This window comes from Primulina huaijiensis, chromosome 14 (genome assembly GCF_012295235.1).
Source record: "Primulina huaijiensis isolate GDHJ02 chromosome 14, ASM1229523v2, whole genome shotgun sequence".
Taxonomy (NCBI): Eukaryota; Viridiplantae; Streptophyta; class Magnoliopsida; order Lamiales; family Gesneriaceae; genus Primulina; species Primulina huaijiensis.
The window spans coordinates 16980145-16996949 of record NC_133319.1 but is presented as its reverse complement, the minus strand read 5'-3'; the positions used below and the strand labels follow the sequence as shown (position 1 = coordinate 16996949).

At 35.5% G+C, this 16805-nt stretch overlaps 1 protein-coding gene across 3 annotated transcripts; it reads left to right on the top strand.

Annotated features, from left to right (window-relative positions):
• Nucleotides 1-13257: 13257 nt before the first annotated feature.
• On the top strand, nucleotides 13258-15998 carry LOC140957701 (uncharacterized). Of its 3 annotated transcripts, none has more exons than XM_073415052.1 (7): nucleotides 13258-13474; nucleotides 13633-13703; nucleotides 14054-14162; nucleotides 14403-14485; nucleotides 14779-14937; nucleotides 15332-15433; nucleotides 15568-15998. In XM_073415052.1, the coding sequence occupies exons 1-7, from the start codon at nucleotides 13405-13407 to the stop codon at nucleotides 15718-15720; spliced, it is 747 nt and encodes a 248-aa protein (XP_073271153.1). In that variant the 5' UTR covers nucleotides 13258-13404; the 3' UTR covers nucleotides 15721-15998. The 3 variants fall into 3 exon arrangements, with proteins under 3 accessions (XP_073271153.1, XP_073271152.1, XP_073271154.1); XM_073415051.1 differs by having other exon boundaries at nucleotides 14051-14162; XM_073415053.1 differs by lacking the exon at nucleotides 13633-13703 and having other exon boundaries at nucleotides 13295-13474.
• Nucleotides 15999-16805: the final 807 nt, after the last annotated feature.

The following is a 16805-nucleotide window of genomic DNA, read 5'->3' as shown; positions in this document are numbered from 1 at the left end:
AAATAATACTCTTAGCATAAAAAGTAATATTTTTCATGGATGACCGAAATAAGATATCCGTCTCACAAAATACGATCCGTGAGACCGTCTCACACAAGTTTTTGTCTAATAAATTTATCTCACTTGAAAATCCAATATTTCTCACCGTCTCTTTCAAGTTTTGATTTAAATTATTCATATCAATTTTTTATACCCTAATTTTTTCCCAACTCATGATTTCTAAATTTCTAATAAAAAATGATATTTATTTACTAATATGTAAAAAAGCAGCTGTTATGATAGGACAAAATAAAACTAGACGCTGGTAAATTAACAAGTCTTAGCCGGATGTATATTGCGTAGGCAAAAACTTGTGTGAGACGTCTCATCAGTCGTATTTTGTGAGACGGATATCTTATTTGGGTCATCCATGAAAAAATATTAATTTTTATGCTAAGAGTATTATTTTTTTATTGTGAATATCGGTAGAATTGAACCGTCTCATAGATAAAGATTAGTGAGACCGTCTCACAAGAGATCTATTCTATTGTATATATCTCTTTTGGATATTGTTTAAATTTTAGTTGCATGTGCTCATTCTATTTTCATCAAAGCTAACCTCCACGATTCTTTTGACCTAGACAAATTTTGTTGATTTGTCATACAAGAAAAATAAGCATGTTTTTACTTGTTAGAGAATGTGTACAACTTGTGGTTTCAGCTTTATTGACTTTTATGTAAAGTAATCATTATTGAAATAATATTTTACTATTTTATCCAATTATGATATTTACTTTTTTTGTATACTCATGTAAGCTGCATAGATAAAGTTTTTTAATATACAATAGGTATCATGAGATTTGTTTTTTAACGTAAAATCATGAAACTCGTTAAGAAGCGCACTATATATTCTAAACCTCTTCATAGTCGGTTCATCCGCTTAAAATAAGAATAAATGTCGTTCGATCTTGTGACTAACATATGTTATGTAAAAGCTATGTTTCATTGGTAAGAGCATGAAGATGTTCATTCATACAGATGGATGGTCATTTGAAAATGTGCTAAACAACTCTCTCTCATATTTTCCAAGTTGTTATCACTTGTCAAGTGGAAAAGTCCGCGGTTATAGTTGTTCATCATTAGTCTTTTGACCTGAGATAACGAAGAAGCTCTATGTACTAGCGTACACATTGATCCGTTTACCGACTCCACTAAGGGTTATCATGTGGAGATGTTGAGTGTAGTTTTGAAATACGTAGAAGTTAATGCATTGTAGTCGATGGTTCACCGCTCACCCACGGGTGAAAATATCCCATACGCTATGATGAGTTAATAGTGTAATGAGTCTCTTGCCAGAGTAAGACATGTGCATTTTGGAAATGAGTTTCCTCATGTCACTATTATTACTAAGATACATCAAATCGTTGTCGAATTCGTTTTCAACTCTCGACATATAAATGGTTGTATATTCGATCGAGATATATGAGTTGAAAGGACCGTACTGTACGCTAACTATAACATAAGGTTCTTACATGTACTATCAGTGATATCTAGAGGATCATTAGGCGATACTACTAGAGGCTCTTACCATGATCCTATTGGTACAATCAGACTTGAGTTCTGAGGTTCTTGATCAAGAGATTGATTAAAAGAATAAGACTAATTAGAATAAGCCTCAATATAAACAAATGTTGTTTTGAATTACATGAAATTGTGAACCAACGTCAAGCTTCATTTTTGAACCATTGAAGATCACACAAGTATTGGATTTTTTGTTCCCGTTAAGATAATCAAATTCAAGAAATTGAATTTGATAACTGTGGTTTTATGGAGATCAAACAAATTACTTATAAAAGAGTTTTTATAAGTTAATTTGAAACGTCCACTAATTTTAAACTTTAAAATCCTAATATTTTTTTTTTCAAACATAAAATTCGAAATTCATATTTAAAATAACTTAACATTCCCGTCATCCAAAATAATTTAACATTTGAAATATCAAGTGTATAAAAATCCCTAACTCGTTAATTAACCAAAAAACCTACATCGATATTTAACAAGATCAAACTAACCTCAAAATAAAGCATGAAAATCTCTAATTAAACCATTAGCAAAATCTTTAAAACTTTAACTATCAAGCTATGCGGAAAATAATGTCTCTTGGGAGTGTACTGTCGAACTCGATCCACTCAAGCTTCAGCGCCTCCCTCAATCTCATCCTCACCTGCAACATTCAAACCTAGTGAGTCTAATGATTCAGCACGTTATAAACATGAATAGCAAATAATACATATACAAGCACATGCATTAAAAATCATATTTTTATTCAAAATAAGCTAGCATAAATTTGTAAGCATCATAAATCGTCATTTTGGGTGAAGTTTGCTCATTGAAAGTGACTAGCTGTATCTTTTGGTCGACTGATCATTCTTAGCTCATCATTGCGCATGGAGACGGGCACTAAGCACCGACGTAAATGGAAATACGATCGTTGGGCTCCCTCTAAGGCCTTCTCCCGTAAACGGGCTCTTTCTGGGGCCTTCTCCCTCACGATATTGCCAAAAATCATATATGATATCCTTTTTTGTCACAATCAATTCACATCCTTCAAAATATTTTTCCTTTTCTTTTTAATCATAAAATATCGTGTCATTTCCACATTCGAAAAATAGTATTTTAACAGTAAAAATTGCACAGCTTTATCATAATTAATAAAATCCCTTATTTTCATCGTAAACGTTTTAAAATATCATTTAGCATGCGTTATGATTCTTCGGGACATTGTCAAACCTTTTTGTACTACCTAGGTGTAAATTGATTGTTTTGTCCCTGGATTTAAAAATTCTCGATTTTGACTTTTTCTCACTTTTATTGACTCTAGATTATCTCAAATAATTATTTAGGCTTAAATTTGACTTCTAATATTTTTATTTGACGTAAACTCGGCCTTTTTGATTTAATTCCTTAATTACTAACACCTGAAGCGTTTAAATCTCGAATTAATTCAAAACTCAATATTTTCTTCCCTAACTTTAAACATAGACTTTTCATGCCTAAAATACCCTCGTGAACCATGAATCGACTCCCGAGGACCATGGTTCGAACCGCTTCTTTTCCTGGCCTCAAACTGAACCCTAGCCTATGTATGTAAAGCCACGGGTCGATTCCCTCGAGCCACCACCGAGGCAACTTGGACCTACCCCTGGCCAGACCCTCATGGACCATTCAAGACCTAGTCTAGCCTAGTGCACCAGCCCCTAGCCACAAGACCAACCGTGCGCTCCTCCTCTTAGATCCCTAAGTCGCGGCCCTCATCAAACCGAGCCACCATGGACCACGGCTGCACCAGGCCCAATATCAACCCCGAGCCACCTTTCCTAGACTCTACTGGACAAGCCTAGCCTGCCCTAGCCGAGCCGTGCACACTCTTGAATAGACCAACCGCACACATGCACAGATGAGATTCCTAGGGCTTGCAGACTCCTCGTTCTCTTGTTGCCGTCGAGTCCAGCCTTCCAAGGACCTTCCTAGCCTCTATCCCAAGCCACGTACAGGCCCTGCCTCGTCCCTGGTCGAGCCCTGGCTTGGTTTCTCCCTAGCCGAGCCCTTGAAGCCCAACCACTCCTTGAAAACCCTAGGTTGTTGCCTTCCTTGCCAAGATCGGTTCCAACATGCATATTGTCCCCTAACGACTCTTTTCTCGTTCCTTAAAACCCTCATGTTGGCAGCGTGTTCTTATGAATCATAACGTTTTTCAAACAAGCGTAAACTCATCAAAACTTTGAAAATATTTGTTCTATCGTTAACAGTTCATGCTTCAATATTTTTCATGAAAAAATAATTAAAACAAGCATAATATGATTTTGAATGTTGTGTCAAACAAGTTTAGAAGCGTACTTTTTCGTTTTAGAACTCTCGAATATACGATCATTGGTGTGGAGTGTGAAGAAGGACGAACGAGCGACAGAAACTCCTTGATTTTTGCTCTCCAAATTTTCGAAAACTTGTGTGTGAAGTGTGTGTGTGTGTGTTTCAGCTGCTATGGTGCTCAAAAACCTAGGATTTTTTTTATATAGATTTTGAAATTTGCATGTTGATGGGCTTGGGTTTTGGGCCTTCGAGTTTAAGAGCAATTGGGCCTCCTAATCTTAAGTAAATTAGGTCTAATAACACCTATTTAATTGAAAAATAAAAGTTTATAAAAAATCAATTTTCAAAAATAATACTTTTGGTCCTTTGAAAGTCTCTCGTTTGTCCAAAACCGGTTTCCCGAATAAAATTGTGCTCGTCTAGTAAAATAATTTGGACTCTACTATTTTTAAAAAAATTTAATCATATTAATAAGCCTTGAAAATATTTATTGAAAAATATTTTATCTTGGTCGTCTCCGATCTCTTTTCCCCAGCCTATTATCGAATATTCGGATAAAATCTTCAATTCTCATGAAATCATGCAATCTAATCACTTAATCATGCAACTAGACCTTCAATCGTATAATATACATCAAGTAAGCATTTAAAATCAATTAAATAAAACAATTAAGTAATTTAAATCATTTGCATGCATGTGATTTACGTGGGTTGATTTTTTGGATGTTACATAATTCCATGTAATGAGAGTTGTATAATTTAGCTTAACCTCTAGTTAAGTGAGAAGAGTGGAACTTATGTTTTAGTGAAGAAGTTCACAAAATTAACAGCTGCTAAAAATGGGTCGTTGGAAAAAAATTTCGAAAGATGGATGCTGTTTGATTATCGATCAAACATGGATGCTTTTTGATTATCGATCAATGTTATTAATAATGAGTTCACAATTATTTATTTAGTAAATTTATAATATATTTATTAAATAGCAAATTAGTAGTAGTGATTACTTAGTGCAAAATTTTCATACAACATTCTAAAAGATTCTAGAATAGATTAATAATTAATTTAGTAATTAAATAAAAAATATTTAATTTAAAGTATAAATAAATAAATGCATATGTGTGTATATGTATATTTGTGTGTATGTGTATATATTTTATTATTAAAAGTTGATAATAATTTAGTTATGCATAGTATTTTCAAAAGTGAAAATACATACATGAGAGTTTTTTAATATATGTGTAATCAATAGTTGAATTATACACAAGTTTTTGTCTACCAAAATTTTTCTCTCTCTCTTCTCTCACAAAGGCTGAAACACTTTCCTCCACATACCATCGGAATTTTGAAATTCCGATGATTAACCGTCGACCGCAAATTTCATTTAGATATTTAGTGAGATCTATACAAGTAATTCAGTTTTTTATCGCGGACCTAATTCAAGAGATTGAAGAAGGTGATGATTCTAGTATATCATTCGTAGGGATTTACAAGAAAGAACAACTCAGGACCAACTTCGTTAATCTCGGACTTGTTTGGTGTTTAACGTTCATGAAAGCAAACATAAATCAAATCCGAACGTTCGATGAATGATTTTAATCATACAACGCCCAAAAGAATTTTGATTGTTAAAACATAATTTTTAAACTTCCGTTGTTCTTTATGTACAAGAAAACGGTACACCAACATTGTTATCGTCGAAATCCTCACAAAAATGTGAAAACCCAACGGTATCTAACCAAGTCACACAAAATGGACGGCACATTCTTAACCATTCCAAGCCTGATAAAACAGTCATCACACAAGCTAGCCATTTGCTTCTTTGTCTTCTATAGTTTCTTTATCAACCTTCAACTTACCTAATTGCATAACCACGAGAATCTTATGAATGGAAAGCAACTGTATAAGTAGTGGGGAGGCATTTCTTCAACACCAGCTAGCCAATTAAGGCACTTTCGACCATAAACATGGACACTGCCTCAACCAATTTCAAATTACTATTGTTTCTTCTACGATGCTTCACCCAAACGCAAAGAGCCAATGGGTTCCGCTTCCCCCAAAGTCGATACCGGCTGCCGAGGCCGCCCCTTCGCTACTTTGCGCATTTCAGTTAGCATTAGTGATCCACGCCTGCACGTTGGTGGCATACACACCAACTTCCCCTCCATCCGTCGAGTCAAATTACGCCGCCACCACGACCACAGGCACTCAAGGGAGTGGCCCGTGAAGGAGTTGTCGGCTTAAATTTAGTGTTGCCGATGGCTAAAGGAAGTGGATGATGCCTGTGTTTGTGACCTGCTGGTGCAATTGCCTCCATTCTTGACGAAGCATGTCCACAGTTACATCGTTGCTATACGTGTGATGTTACTTTTAGTTGTGAATCAAAATGAGTGCGTGCATGCGAGCCTGATTCATGCCTGAATCCTAATTTGCGTCTTCGAATTCATTATTTTTCTTTTATTTTTAATTTTTATTAATCGACTCTTTTATTAAATTATTTGTTTAGAAGGAAAACTAATGTAATGTACGTTCCCTTAATTACCCAGAAATTATTTTCTTTGGATTATTAATTCTGAATATATAATCGGTCCTGATTTGATTACTCTGGAAACCTTCCTGGAAATCAATAGGAAACTAATGAACAAATTAAAGCTTTGACTTCAATGCATATATATATATGGAATTAATAAGCAAATTGTCTTTTTGTTGTTACTAATTAAACATCTCGACATGAGGCATTACTAGTATGCATAAAATTGAACTATGATTTATTGGGTACTTTGAATAATTTTTATAACAATTTTTTGTATGATATTTTTAGACACGTGAAGAGACAATGTATTTAATTATTATTATATGTTATGTTGTAGGAAAACTCACCTAGATTTAAATAACCAAATAAATCTTCCAATTATTTTTCCTAAAAATATTGACGTATTGCATAGCTAACCCGACCCGATTCGCCCAGAGTTCGACCCAAATAACTTATTACATGAGCCCATTTATAGAAATAAATAGTATATTATTATTACATTTAAGGTCGAAAACCGAGTTTGAAACGATCTATATGGAGTTCGGTCTCTTATCCACTAGGACAAGACTCACACTCGAGATGCAATCACCCATGTAGCCGAGCGCAATGCATGATAATCCAAGCCGAGCCCAATTAATGATGGTGGCGTAAATACAGTTCTATTTATGCAAAATACCTGATCAAGTCTCCAACAAAGGAAAACTATGCTAATACATTTTATATTCATAATCTGTTAAAGATATTGATTGATCATACAAATCTAGCTATGAATATGGTATTTCACCGAATTGTCATGCTAAAAGTTCTTCTCCCATAACGTATCCAGCTCTTAATAACTCTATAAATATAATATATTTCTCATGGTTTTACACTTTTACTCATTGCTATCACAAACACTACTTATATCTCGCACTCTTAAGTTTGGTCTCAGTGCTGATTTAAGTATCGGAGGGGGTTATATCAGAAAAACTTTCGTTGCCCTCTAACTTTTGTTCGTCTCTGCAGATTCATATCCTCATTCTGCTCGGCCACTATCAGCACTGCAATTCGGATTGGTTTACATAAATTCATCGTGGATTATATTAACTTACCATACCGAACCCTAGGTACAATTTTTGGTATCATCAATTTGTGTCGATTGTGGGAACTTGAAAGACAGAGATAAGATAGTTAGAGAAAGAGAAAGATGTCTAAGCCGTGGAAGAAATCAGAAAAAGAAAACTAGGGAAGCATCAACCAAAATCAGGTTTGAGAGAATAAAGATCAATAAAATCAGGAGATGGAGTTACTGAAAAGATGAGAGGACTACAGGAAGAGGTGCAGTGTCTGGACGAAACTCAGACGGGCTCTTTTCCTCTGTAGCCCCATGATGTCCATTTCGCAGCGGAAGTCCTAGTAGTCGAGCTCCCTCAGCACTTTAGGTTTCCCAATATCGGTGAATATAATGGGAAGGGAAATACATATGAGTATCTCTCTTTATTAGAGAACACTGATATGCTATACCAGTATGCCAACCCCATCAAGTGTTGGGCCTTTCTAAACACCCAAGCAGAGGCAGCACAACAATTGTTCAATCTGATTGAGCCAGGGAGTATCATAACATTTCAAGATTTTAGCAAAGATTCGCAAGCAGTAAGAATCGGCCACTGACAACTTTGAGCTTGTTCGACATTAAACAACATGAACAGGAAAGTTTGTGTTCTTATGTACAAAAGTTCTACGTGAAGGTGGTGAAAGTCCCCTTCGCCACTTCAGATCTGTTAGTTAGAACCTTCATTTAGGGCCTAAGACTAGGAGATGTCTTTAATTCTCTAGTAAAGAAACCATCTACTAATTTTGAGAACTTACTAAGAAATTCGAAAAAGTACGTAAATATGGAAGAAACACAGTCGACTTGGGTCGATGAATCCAAACGAGACTGATCTAGAGTACAAAGAGAAGCCTGAGAAGACAATTTACCAATGTGCTCTGCTCGAGCTAACCCAACTACCCTGATCGGAAAGTTTGCCGCATGTACAACACTGAAGATGAATAAAACCCGGGCTCTTGAAATTGTGAGCAAATGCACCTTATTTAGAATCCATGAGGAAGTGACAAAGGATCCCAAGGATCTCTTTCGGACAGGTACTACGATTTCCATAATTACTAGGGTCATAATATTGATGAATGCATGCATTAAGCTCAATAAATTGAGCAAGTTATTCAGCAAGACGCAAGAATGAAGCTATATTCGACCGCACAGAAGAATTTAAAGGGCCTCTTAAGCACGCTCAGGAAGAAAATAACCAAAATAACTGGAGAAGAACTCTCGAACCCTGCAGGAGGGGGTCTCCAAGACCTTGCCCGAACAACCCTAGGGCACCGCCCCGAGCTCAACCTCATCCCCGATGTGTGATGAATATGATCTGTTGAGGACCTACTGATGGGTACTCCAATAGGGCAAGGAAGTCTACAAGTCGGAAGATGGAGAATTTTGAGATCAATGACATAAAGGTCTGAACTGAGTGGGTGATATCATTTGGGCCTGATGATATGTGCAGGGTGTCCGGCGCGCACAATGATATGTTATTTATCTTAGCAATGATAGCCAATTATGAAGTGGCACAGATATTTGAGGATCTGCCAGTTCGGTAAACATACTATTTAAAAAGTCTATGGATCAAATGGATTTGGGTGAATATACAGTGGAGACCATGGTCACTGCTCTGTTCGGATTCACGGGACACATCGTAAACCCAGTTGGAATGATAAATTTACCTCTATATTTGGGTGAAAGTGATACAATGAAAACACTGATTGTAAGTTTCACTATTGTGGAAGCTTCTTTTGCTTATAATGTTATACTCAGAAGACCTGCTATGGCTACTTTTATGGCCGTAGCCTAGGCTTTAGATAGAGTTATTACCCAAAAGAGTAGTGGGAGAAGCCTGAGGTAATTAGAAAGTAGATTGGAAATATTATTTTAAAGAAGTCAGAGTGGAACAAATACAGCAGGACCGAGCAGCCGAGCCTTCCAAAAACCACGAGGGCACGATCACCTAAATCTGATTGGGGAGACTGTCCAACTGACTACTGAAGAAGAATGTGAAAGGGAAGTTATATCCGCCCCATCTGGTGAGGTCAGAGTCGCAAAAACCCTGTCGAGCCACTAAAAGAGCGATTGATCAAATGCCTGAAGAAGAACAAGAATGTCTTTGCATGGTCAGATTCCGATCTCAAGTGTGTCCGACCAGAAGTTATGGAGCGTCGACTGAATGTATTGGATGATGCCTAACTTGTGGTACAGAAAAAGAGACACTTTGGACCAGAAAAAGATGAAGTCATACGAGAGCAAGCAGAGGATTTGCTAAAGGCATGTCGCAATAAAGAGGTATGTTAACACACGCACACACAATCACTCACAAATACACAGAGAATTGAGATTATTGAGAAGCTGAGTGAGTCTTCGCACTAAGAAATTAAACTTGTGTATGTGGTCTTCGCACAAAGACGTTAAACTTGTGTATGTAGTCTTTGTATGTGAGAGTTAAACAATGTGCTGACTGAGAGGTGCGGCCTTCAGTCTGTTAGTGTATCCTACCCTTGAGGTAGAAAGGGTGATGTATGAGCAGTTGAAGTCTCCAAACATCCATAAACATATCTTGTGTTCCTAACTGTTTAACCATTGTTTTAAAACTGATTTGATCAGTTCAGCTGACATCAGTTCAGTTCTCACAATAACTGAACTGATACAAGCTCGAACTGATCCCTTTTATTTCAGTTATTCAGTTCATACAAGTTAAAAACTTGAAACTGATCAGCTTTCTTAACGAATGATTATTTCGAGTATATTCCACTTGATTTAAAACCAAACTCGATTTAATTCATCGGTGTTGTTTATATTCTTAGAACACGAGCTATTGCAGCTCATTGAGTGTATTGTGTTTGAAACACCCTTGCTGGTGTTAGAACCGATCCATCATATTTTGAGTGACTAAATGATTAATTGTGTAATTTTGCATGATTTCATAATTTAAAGATTTTCAAACGAATATCGGTGGTTGGTCGGGGACGAAGGACCAGAGACAATTGAGATGTTAAAGATTTAAAAGATAAATTTTTATTTTTAGTTGAGAAAATATTTATTTTAAATATTTTAAGAATTATTGTATTTTTAAGGTCGAATTTAAATTAATTAGATGAAGCAAAGAATTTTATGTATCTTATAAGGGGTTTTTTGGAAATAAGTATTTTTAAACATTTTTAATTTAAGCCTAATGATTTTATTAATCTTAATGGATCTAATTTATTAATTAAAAACAGTGTTAATTAAGCTTATTAATTAAAGAATTAAGATGTCTTTTTGTTTTTTTATTCATTTAAACCTAAACCTAAACCTAAACACACACACCCTAAACATCTACACGCACACATTTGTCGGAAAGTGAGAGGAACAATGGTCGTTTCTTCTGCAAGTCAAGGGAGGATTTCGATTTTTTCTCCTTCGTTCTTCGATTTTCTTCCTCGTTCTTCCTTCCAACAATGATCAACCGACTCCCTTACATCCCAAGGTGGGTTTTTTGTGGGGTTCTGAAAAGAAAAAAGGGTAGAAAAAAATTAGAAATCGTCATCCATTCATCACCGACATTCCACAGTTTTGGTATTCGTATTTCGAGCGTTTTAAAAGCAAATGCATGTTTCTAAACTTTCTTTTTACACCTTTCAAACCATCTTATGTTTGTTTAATCATTTTTGGATAAATAATATGAAACCCTCTTTTTATTTTCGTTTTTATGACATAAACATGATAAAACTAGAGTTTTCATCTTTAAAAACTTTTGCTTATGATGCACAAATGGGCTGCCATGGTAGGGCTATGAGAAGGGATGAATTTCAATGTGTTTAAGGGTCCATAGATGCATGTTTAAGGGCTGTACAAGACATGGTAGCAATATGAACGAAAATTTGAGTTTCTATGGGCTAGGGTTTTCGTCTAGGGTTCCTAGAAGGACACGGCTCTTAGCTGCTGTTAGGGAACGTCCAGGGGTCCTAAGGGGGCTGGGTCAGGGTCCTAGATGGCTTGGAAGAAGGTTGGTGCAAGGCCTAGGGCTATAGGGGAAGCTAGACGCGCGTAAGGCTTAGGTCATGGGTTAAGGGGCCGTCCTCGTTCAAGGGCTGTAGAGGCTGTTCCAGTAGCTTGTCTAGGGTTCGATCATATTCCTAGGATGGTCAACTAAGTTCTGGATATGGTGGTTAAGGGCTGGAGTCGAGGCAAGCTAGAGTCCGAACAAACTAGGGTTAGGTTTTTATGTACAGAAAATTTCAGAAGGTTCCTAGGCTTGATCAAGGGTCTTAAATGGCTTGAATTGGATTGTATAAGGTATGGTTAGGTGTTAATAGGCTACGATTCAAGTTTGGTTAAGTTTTGAGTCAATACAGGTTAAAACAGGGACATACAGTTAAGTTTTAAAACGAATTGGGAAATTAGTTGAGGAGCTTAATTTTACGTCTAATAAATGTTTATGTGTGTATTTTAAGGTGTCATGTTAAGTTTAGGGATGAAAAGTTTATATTTAAAATTTGGGAAGAAAATATTAAGTTTTGAATTTATTCGGGTTAAAAACGCTTCATGGTTTAGTCATTCGAAATGCTCGTGTTTACGTCTAAGAAGAATATTAGAAGTCAAATTTAAGCTTATCTGATACTATGGGATATGCTCGAGTAAATAAAGGTAAGATAAAGTCAAAGTCGGGAATTTTGGAATCCAGGGGTAAAATGGTCATTTTGCGTCTCGGGTAGTACGAAAGGCTTGGCAGTGCCCCAAAGAATCATAATACATGCTAAATGATATTTAAAAAAGTTTATGATGAAAAATAGAATTTTATGATTTATGGTAAAGCTATTAGATTTTGCGTGTAAAATACTATTTTACGAATTTGGAAAGACACAATATTTTATGAATAAAAGGAAAGAAAATATTTTGAAGGATTTGAATTGACTGTGACAAACATGATCTGATATGACATTATTGGGAATATGGTGAGAGAAATGGCCCAGAGGGAGCCCGACGATTGTATTTCCACTTACGACGAGTCTTCATGCCCGTCCCCATGCTCAATAGTGAGCTAAGATTGATCAGTCGACCACTTGACGATACGATTACAGCTAGTCACTTTCAAGGATCAAACTTCACCCAAAAATAATACACGATGATGGAAAACTTTACGATTTAATGATTTATGATTTATTTATGCTTTCAAATTTATGATAGCTATTTTAAATAAAAGTATAATTTTTGTGCATGTGCCTGTATATGTATTATTTTTTACTCAATGTTAGAATGTACTGGGTCATTAGACTCACTAGGTTTTGATGGTTGCAAGTGAGGATGAGATTGAGGGAGGCGCTGACGTTTGAGTGAATCGAGTCAGACAGTATACTCCCGAGGGACATTTATTTTCTGTACATATTAGTATTTAAAGTTTTACGAAAATATTTTGAGGATTTTCTATCTAGAGATTTATACTTTATTTTGAAGTTCAATTTCAAATTGTTTTTAAATGTTGATGATTTTGGTGGTTGACGATTTATGGATTTTTATGTATTTAAGGTTTTTAAATGTGGAGTCAATTTGGTATGAATGTTTCGAATTTTATATATAAAAAAATTAGTAAGATTTTAATTTTAAAAAATAATGGACGTTTCAATAGCAATTCAGCGATCATTATATTGACTCAACAAACCAAACCCCACGGTATACGATAAAATTACTTTATTTATAATTAAAGAATTCATTATTTGAATCAAGCGCATATTTTGGGTAAAAGTTTAAAGCTATAAGTTTTATTTTGGGTCGACGATTTTTCAGGCCCATTGGGCCGTAAGACATTCTTTATTTAGTAATTGGTAGGGAATATTCCTTATTCAAATGCCGTGTTTGGTCATCATTTAAGCTATTCCGCGGAGTATTTCTAGCTACCCCAACTCCAGAAGAAACCGGATCAATTGAAGACGACGAATTCTTTTCTTGATTGGTCATCTGTAATCATGAAAACCCTTGATATTTTGCAGACTGAGGAAGATCTTCTCATGTATTCAGCCCTTTTTGACCCAGAAGGTGAGATCCTTTTTCTTGTTTGTCTGTGTATTCATGGTTTCATTTTGGCCGTAGACTGTAAATCTTAGAGGCCCGTATCATTTTACACTCTCTACATAATCTTGATGAATGGATTTTCTTCCTATTTGTGTATTTGTAAGCATATGAATTGGTTGCAGATGGGAATGTAAAATCTCGGGGGATGGAGATTGAGAGAAAGATTGAGTTTCTTGAAAGCTTGGCTGGGAAAGTAATAATTTTTAACTCGCTGTTCATTTTCAAATATTCGTTCTTTATTATGTTGGAAATGATATCTGGGTTTCATGTTGGAAATTTTTCTTTATCTTTCTAACTATGTGGGTTGGAGTTGGCGCCATTCTGAAAGTGCCAAACCATGTTACCAGTTTAGTAAATTTATTGACTTAAGAGTTTAGTGGAACTGATGCAAAATTGGATGGAGTACCCATGAATTTGAAAGGTTTTTTTGCTTTAAAAGATTGCAATTTAGTTCGTTGTCTTTGTTCGGCTTTAGTCCTACACAAATGCAGTTGAATTGAACATCAGACTTGGTGAACTGATGTCATAATCATCTGCAAGCAGGTCAGCAACCGAAGATCTCGCAGATGGTTAAACGATCGGTTGTTGATGGAGCTTGTTCCTCGGCTAAATGCAGAGGAAATTAGGGGATTGTTTGCTCCACCACCTTGGGGTGAGTGTATTATTTAAAAAAAGCAGTTTAGATTTGCTTATATTTGTATGAACGGCTCTGTATATACTTTCCTCCCTTTTTCCACCGCTGTGTGTCAGTCATTTATTAAATTCGAAAGAAATGTGTAATTATTAGAAAGTTGAACTTGAACATCGAGACACAATGGCAAGGACCGAATATCCTGCCTTTTAACATATTTGACATGGGTGAACTTGATATCTTATTTATCTGGGTTTGCAGGGGACGATGTGCCACCTTCACCTTTTTCCATGACAAATGCTCGGGAGTGGGACAATTTCAGAAATATAGATATGGATAAGGAGGTTCTCTGGTCTATTTACCTTATCAAATCATATACATACATTGTATTTTGAAATGGATAGATGAAATGATTTGATTAGTACTTTTTTTAAGTGGCACTTGTAGATATATTGTTAAAGTCATTTCCTTAGCATATAATGCATGGATTCCACTTCAATCTTCTAAAAAACATATCATCCAGCATTTTACTTTTTATGCTTTCTAGTTCTTCATTTCTACTCGTTAGATCTGTTCTTCTCTTTCCATTTATGAGTTATATGTTGCTTTTAGTTCTTGTTTTTTCTTTTTTTGATAGGCATCTCTAATAGAATCCCTTGGCTGTTCATCGTCAAAGCGTAGAGGTCATATAGATGCAGATAAAGTTGCTGTGATGACTGCCTGGCACAGGATAGATTGTAGAACTAGAGAGGCTCTTCGCCGCTCTTTTCTTTCGGAAGTGATCAATGGATATGAGGTATTTTGAGATTTATGGGATAGCATTTATTCCCCGCCTCCCCTCTCATTATTGTTGCTCTAGTTAAATGCTGGAATATTGCCCACGTTGTGACATAAAATGAATTTTGATTCTACAATCCACATGTTTCATTGGTTCTATTTTTAGCATTATTGAAAGGTGCATGTTGAAGTCTTGTCTTGTTCCGGGAACCTGTTTTTCTGGTTTTCATGGCTGTAGTTCCTAGGTGGTGTTTGTAAATGTTTAAAAAAAGTGATAATTAATTTTTTCTTTAAAAATTTGTGCAACTCTACTAAAAAAAGAAGTCCATGATCATTTTTTTTAAATCATTTGCAAACAGTACCTTATCATCTCTCCCCAAGTCACTATATAAATAATTTTTTTTTCCGTTCAGGGGTGCCTACGCACGTTTGTTAAAGAGAGTGAGAAAGGAGATGTTCTTGTTCTACATGTACAAGATCCTTTCCATCGGTTACTACTACATGGCGTTTGCGAGGTATACGTTCAAATGCGATATTTCCACGTTTTCAGAGGTTACTTAGAATAGCACATCATGAAAACCAGGGAAACTAAAATTTCCATATATTTATTTCTCGAATTTTCTGACAAAAATGCTTCCATTCTCAACAGTTCTACAACTTGGTGTCGTCCACCCACACCCGATCCCAGGGCACTCAACCCTCGAAGATGACAGAAATAAGAAAAAAACAATCTAGTACCAACGAACTTCCGAACATCACGCTTTGCAAGTTTCTTAAAATGGCGAAAGAAGGGTGTTGGTGATTCTTTTATTGCCTTGAATGAATGTACACTATGAAACCAATTTGTGCATTGTCTTAATTCATGCAAAGATTTGGGAATGGCGTCATCACTTGAAACACTGTAATAATAGATTGCTGACCCAAAAAGCTACGTATGTGTGTGTGTAGTAATTCCTCAATTCTTCACACGGGCAGATTGATAGATTGGTTAGGGGATTTCAGCATTCAGCATAGGTTAACACTGTTGTAAATTGTTGGCTTTATTCTCACTCATTTACTTCATTTTCGTGCAATCTTTAACTTTCGTTTTAGATATTTTCTAGAATTTTTAAGTTGCTTAAGCATCTTATCTATGTTAAAAATAAGTATGAGTCATAATAATAATTTGAGTGGTATCATGTAAAGTTTGCCACATGTTATTCTTTTAGAAAATGAATAAATTTATAGACTTTGAAAGAGAGAAAAATAAAAAAATGCATTGTGTTTGAAAATATAATCGAAAAGTTGAATGTTTTTTAAAATTATAATTATTATATTTGCTAAATAAATGATTTTCATACTAACTATTTAATAAAATATAAAAAATGTCCTTAATTAAATAACACAACTTCCTCTTCAAAATTATTGTGGTACGAATGTACAAAGAGAATTTTATTTATTTATCAAAATTTGTTAAGAAATTATTACTTAAAAGTTTTGGTGATCGACAAAATCAAATAGCACTTCATTATTTCAGGAAACAGCTGCATATCTTCTGTGTAACAAGTATCAGTTCAACCGCCTTACTTACCAACCAGACTGCTTTTCAGTCAGCTAAAGCAAAAAGAGCCCAACCACTTGAACAAAGGATAAACTAAAGAAGCCCGACTGATTGATCTTCAGATCGTTGATTAGTCAACCGCTTAGAGTAACAGAAGACTCTCAACCGGCTGATTCGAAGACATCATTAAAGAGGGTTATTGCCTACTTAATGAAAAACATTCTCTGACCCGTTCAGGTCGTTCAATAGTTTGCACCGCCTCTAAAATAACTTGTTCCTACATCAGTCCCGAGAATGATATGCATTTATATCACTACCCCAGAAAGAAAAGATCATTTATCTTACAA

Bases quoted from the DNA above. Each gene is read 5' to 3' on its own strand.
- LOC140957701 (XM_073415051.1), top strand. From the start codon at position 13,405: ATGAAAACCCTTGATATTTTGCAGACTGAGGAAGATCTTCTCATGTAT. The intron at 14,486-14,778 runs GTTCTCTGGTCT...TTTTTTTGATAG, and splicing joins ATATAGATATGGATAAGGAG to GCATCTCTAATAGAATCCCT. The intron at 15,434-15,567 runs GTATACGTTCAA...CATTCTCAACAG, and splicing joins TACTACATGGCGTTTGCGAG to TTCTACAACTTGGTGTCGTC.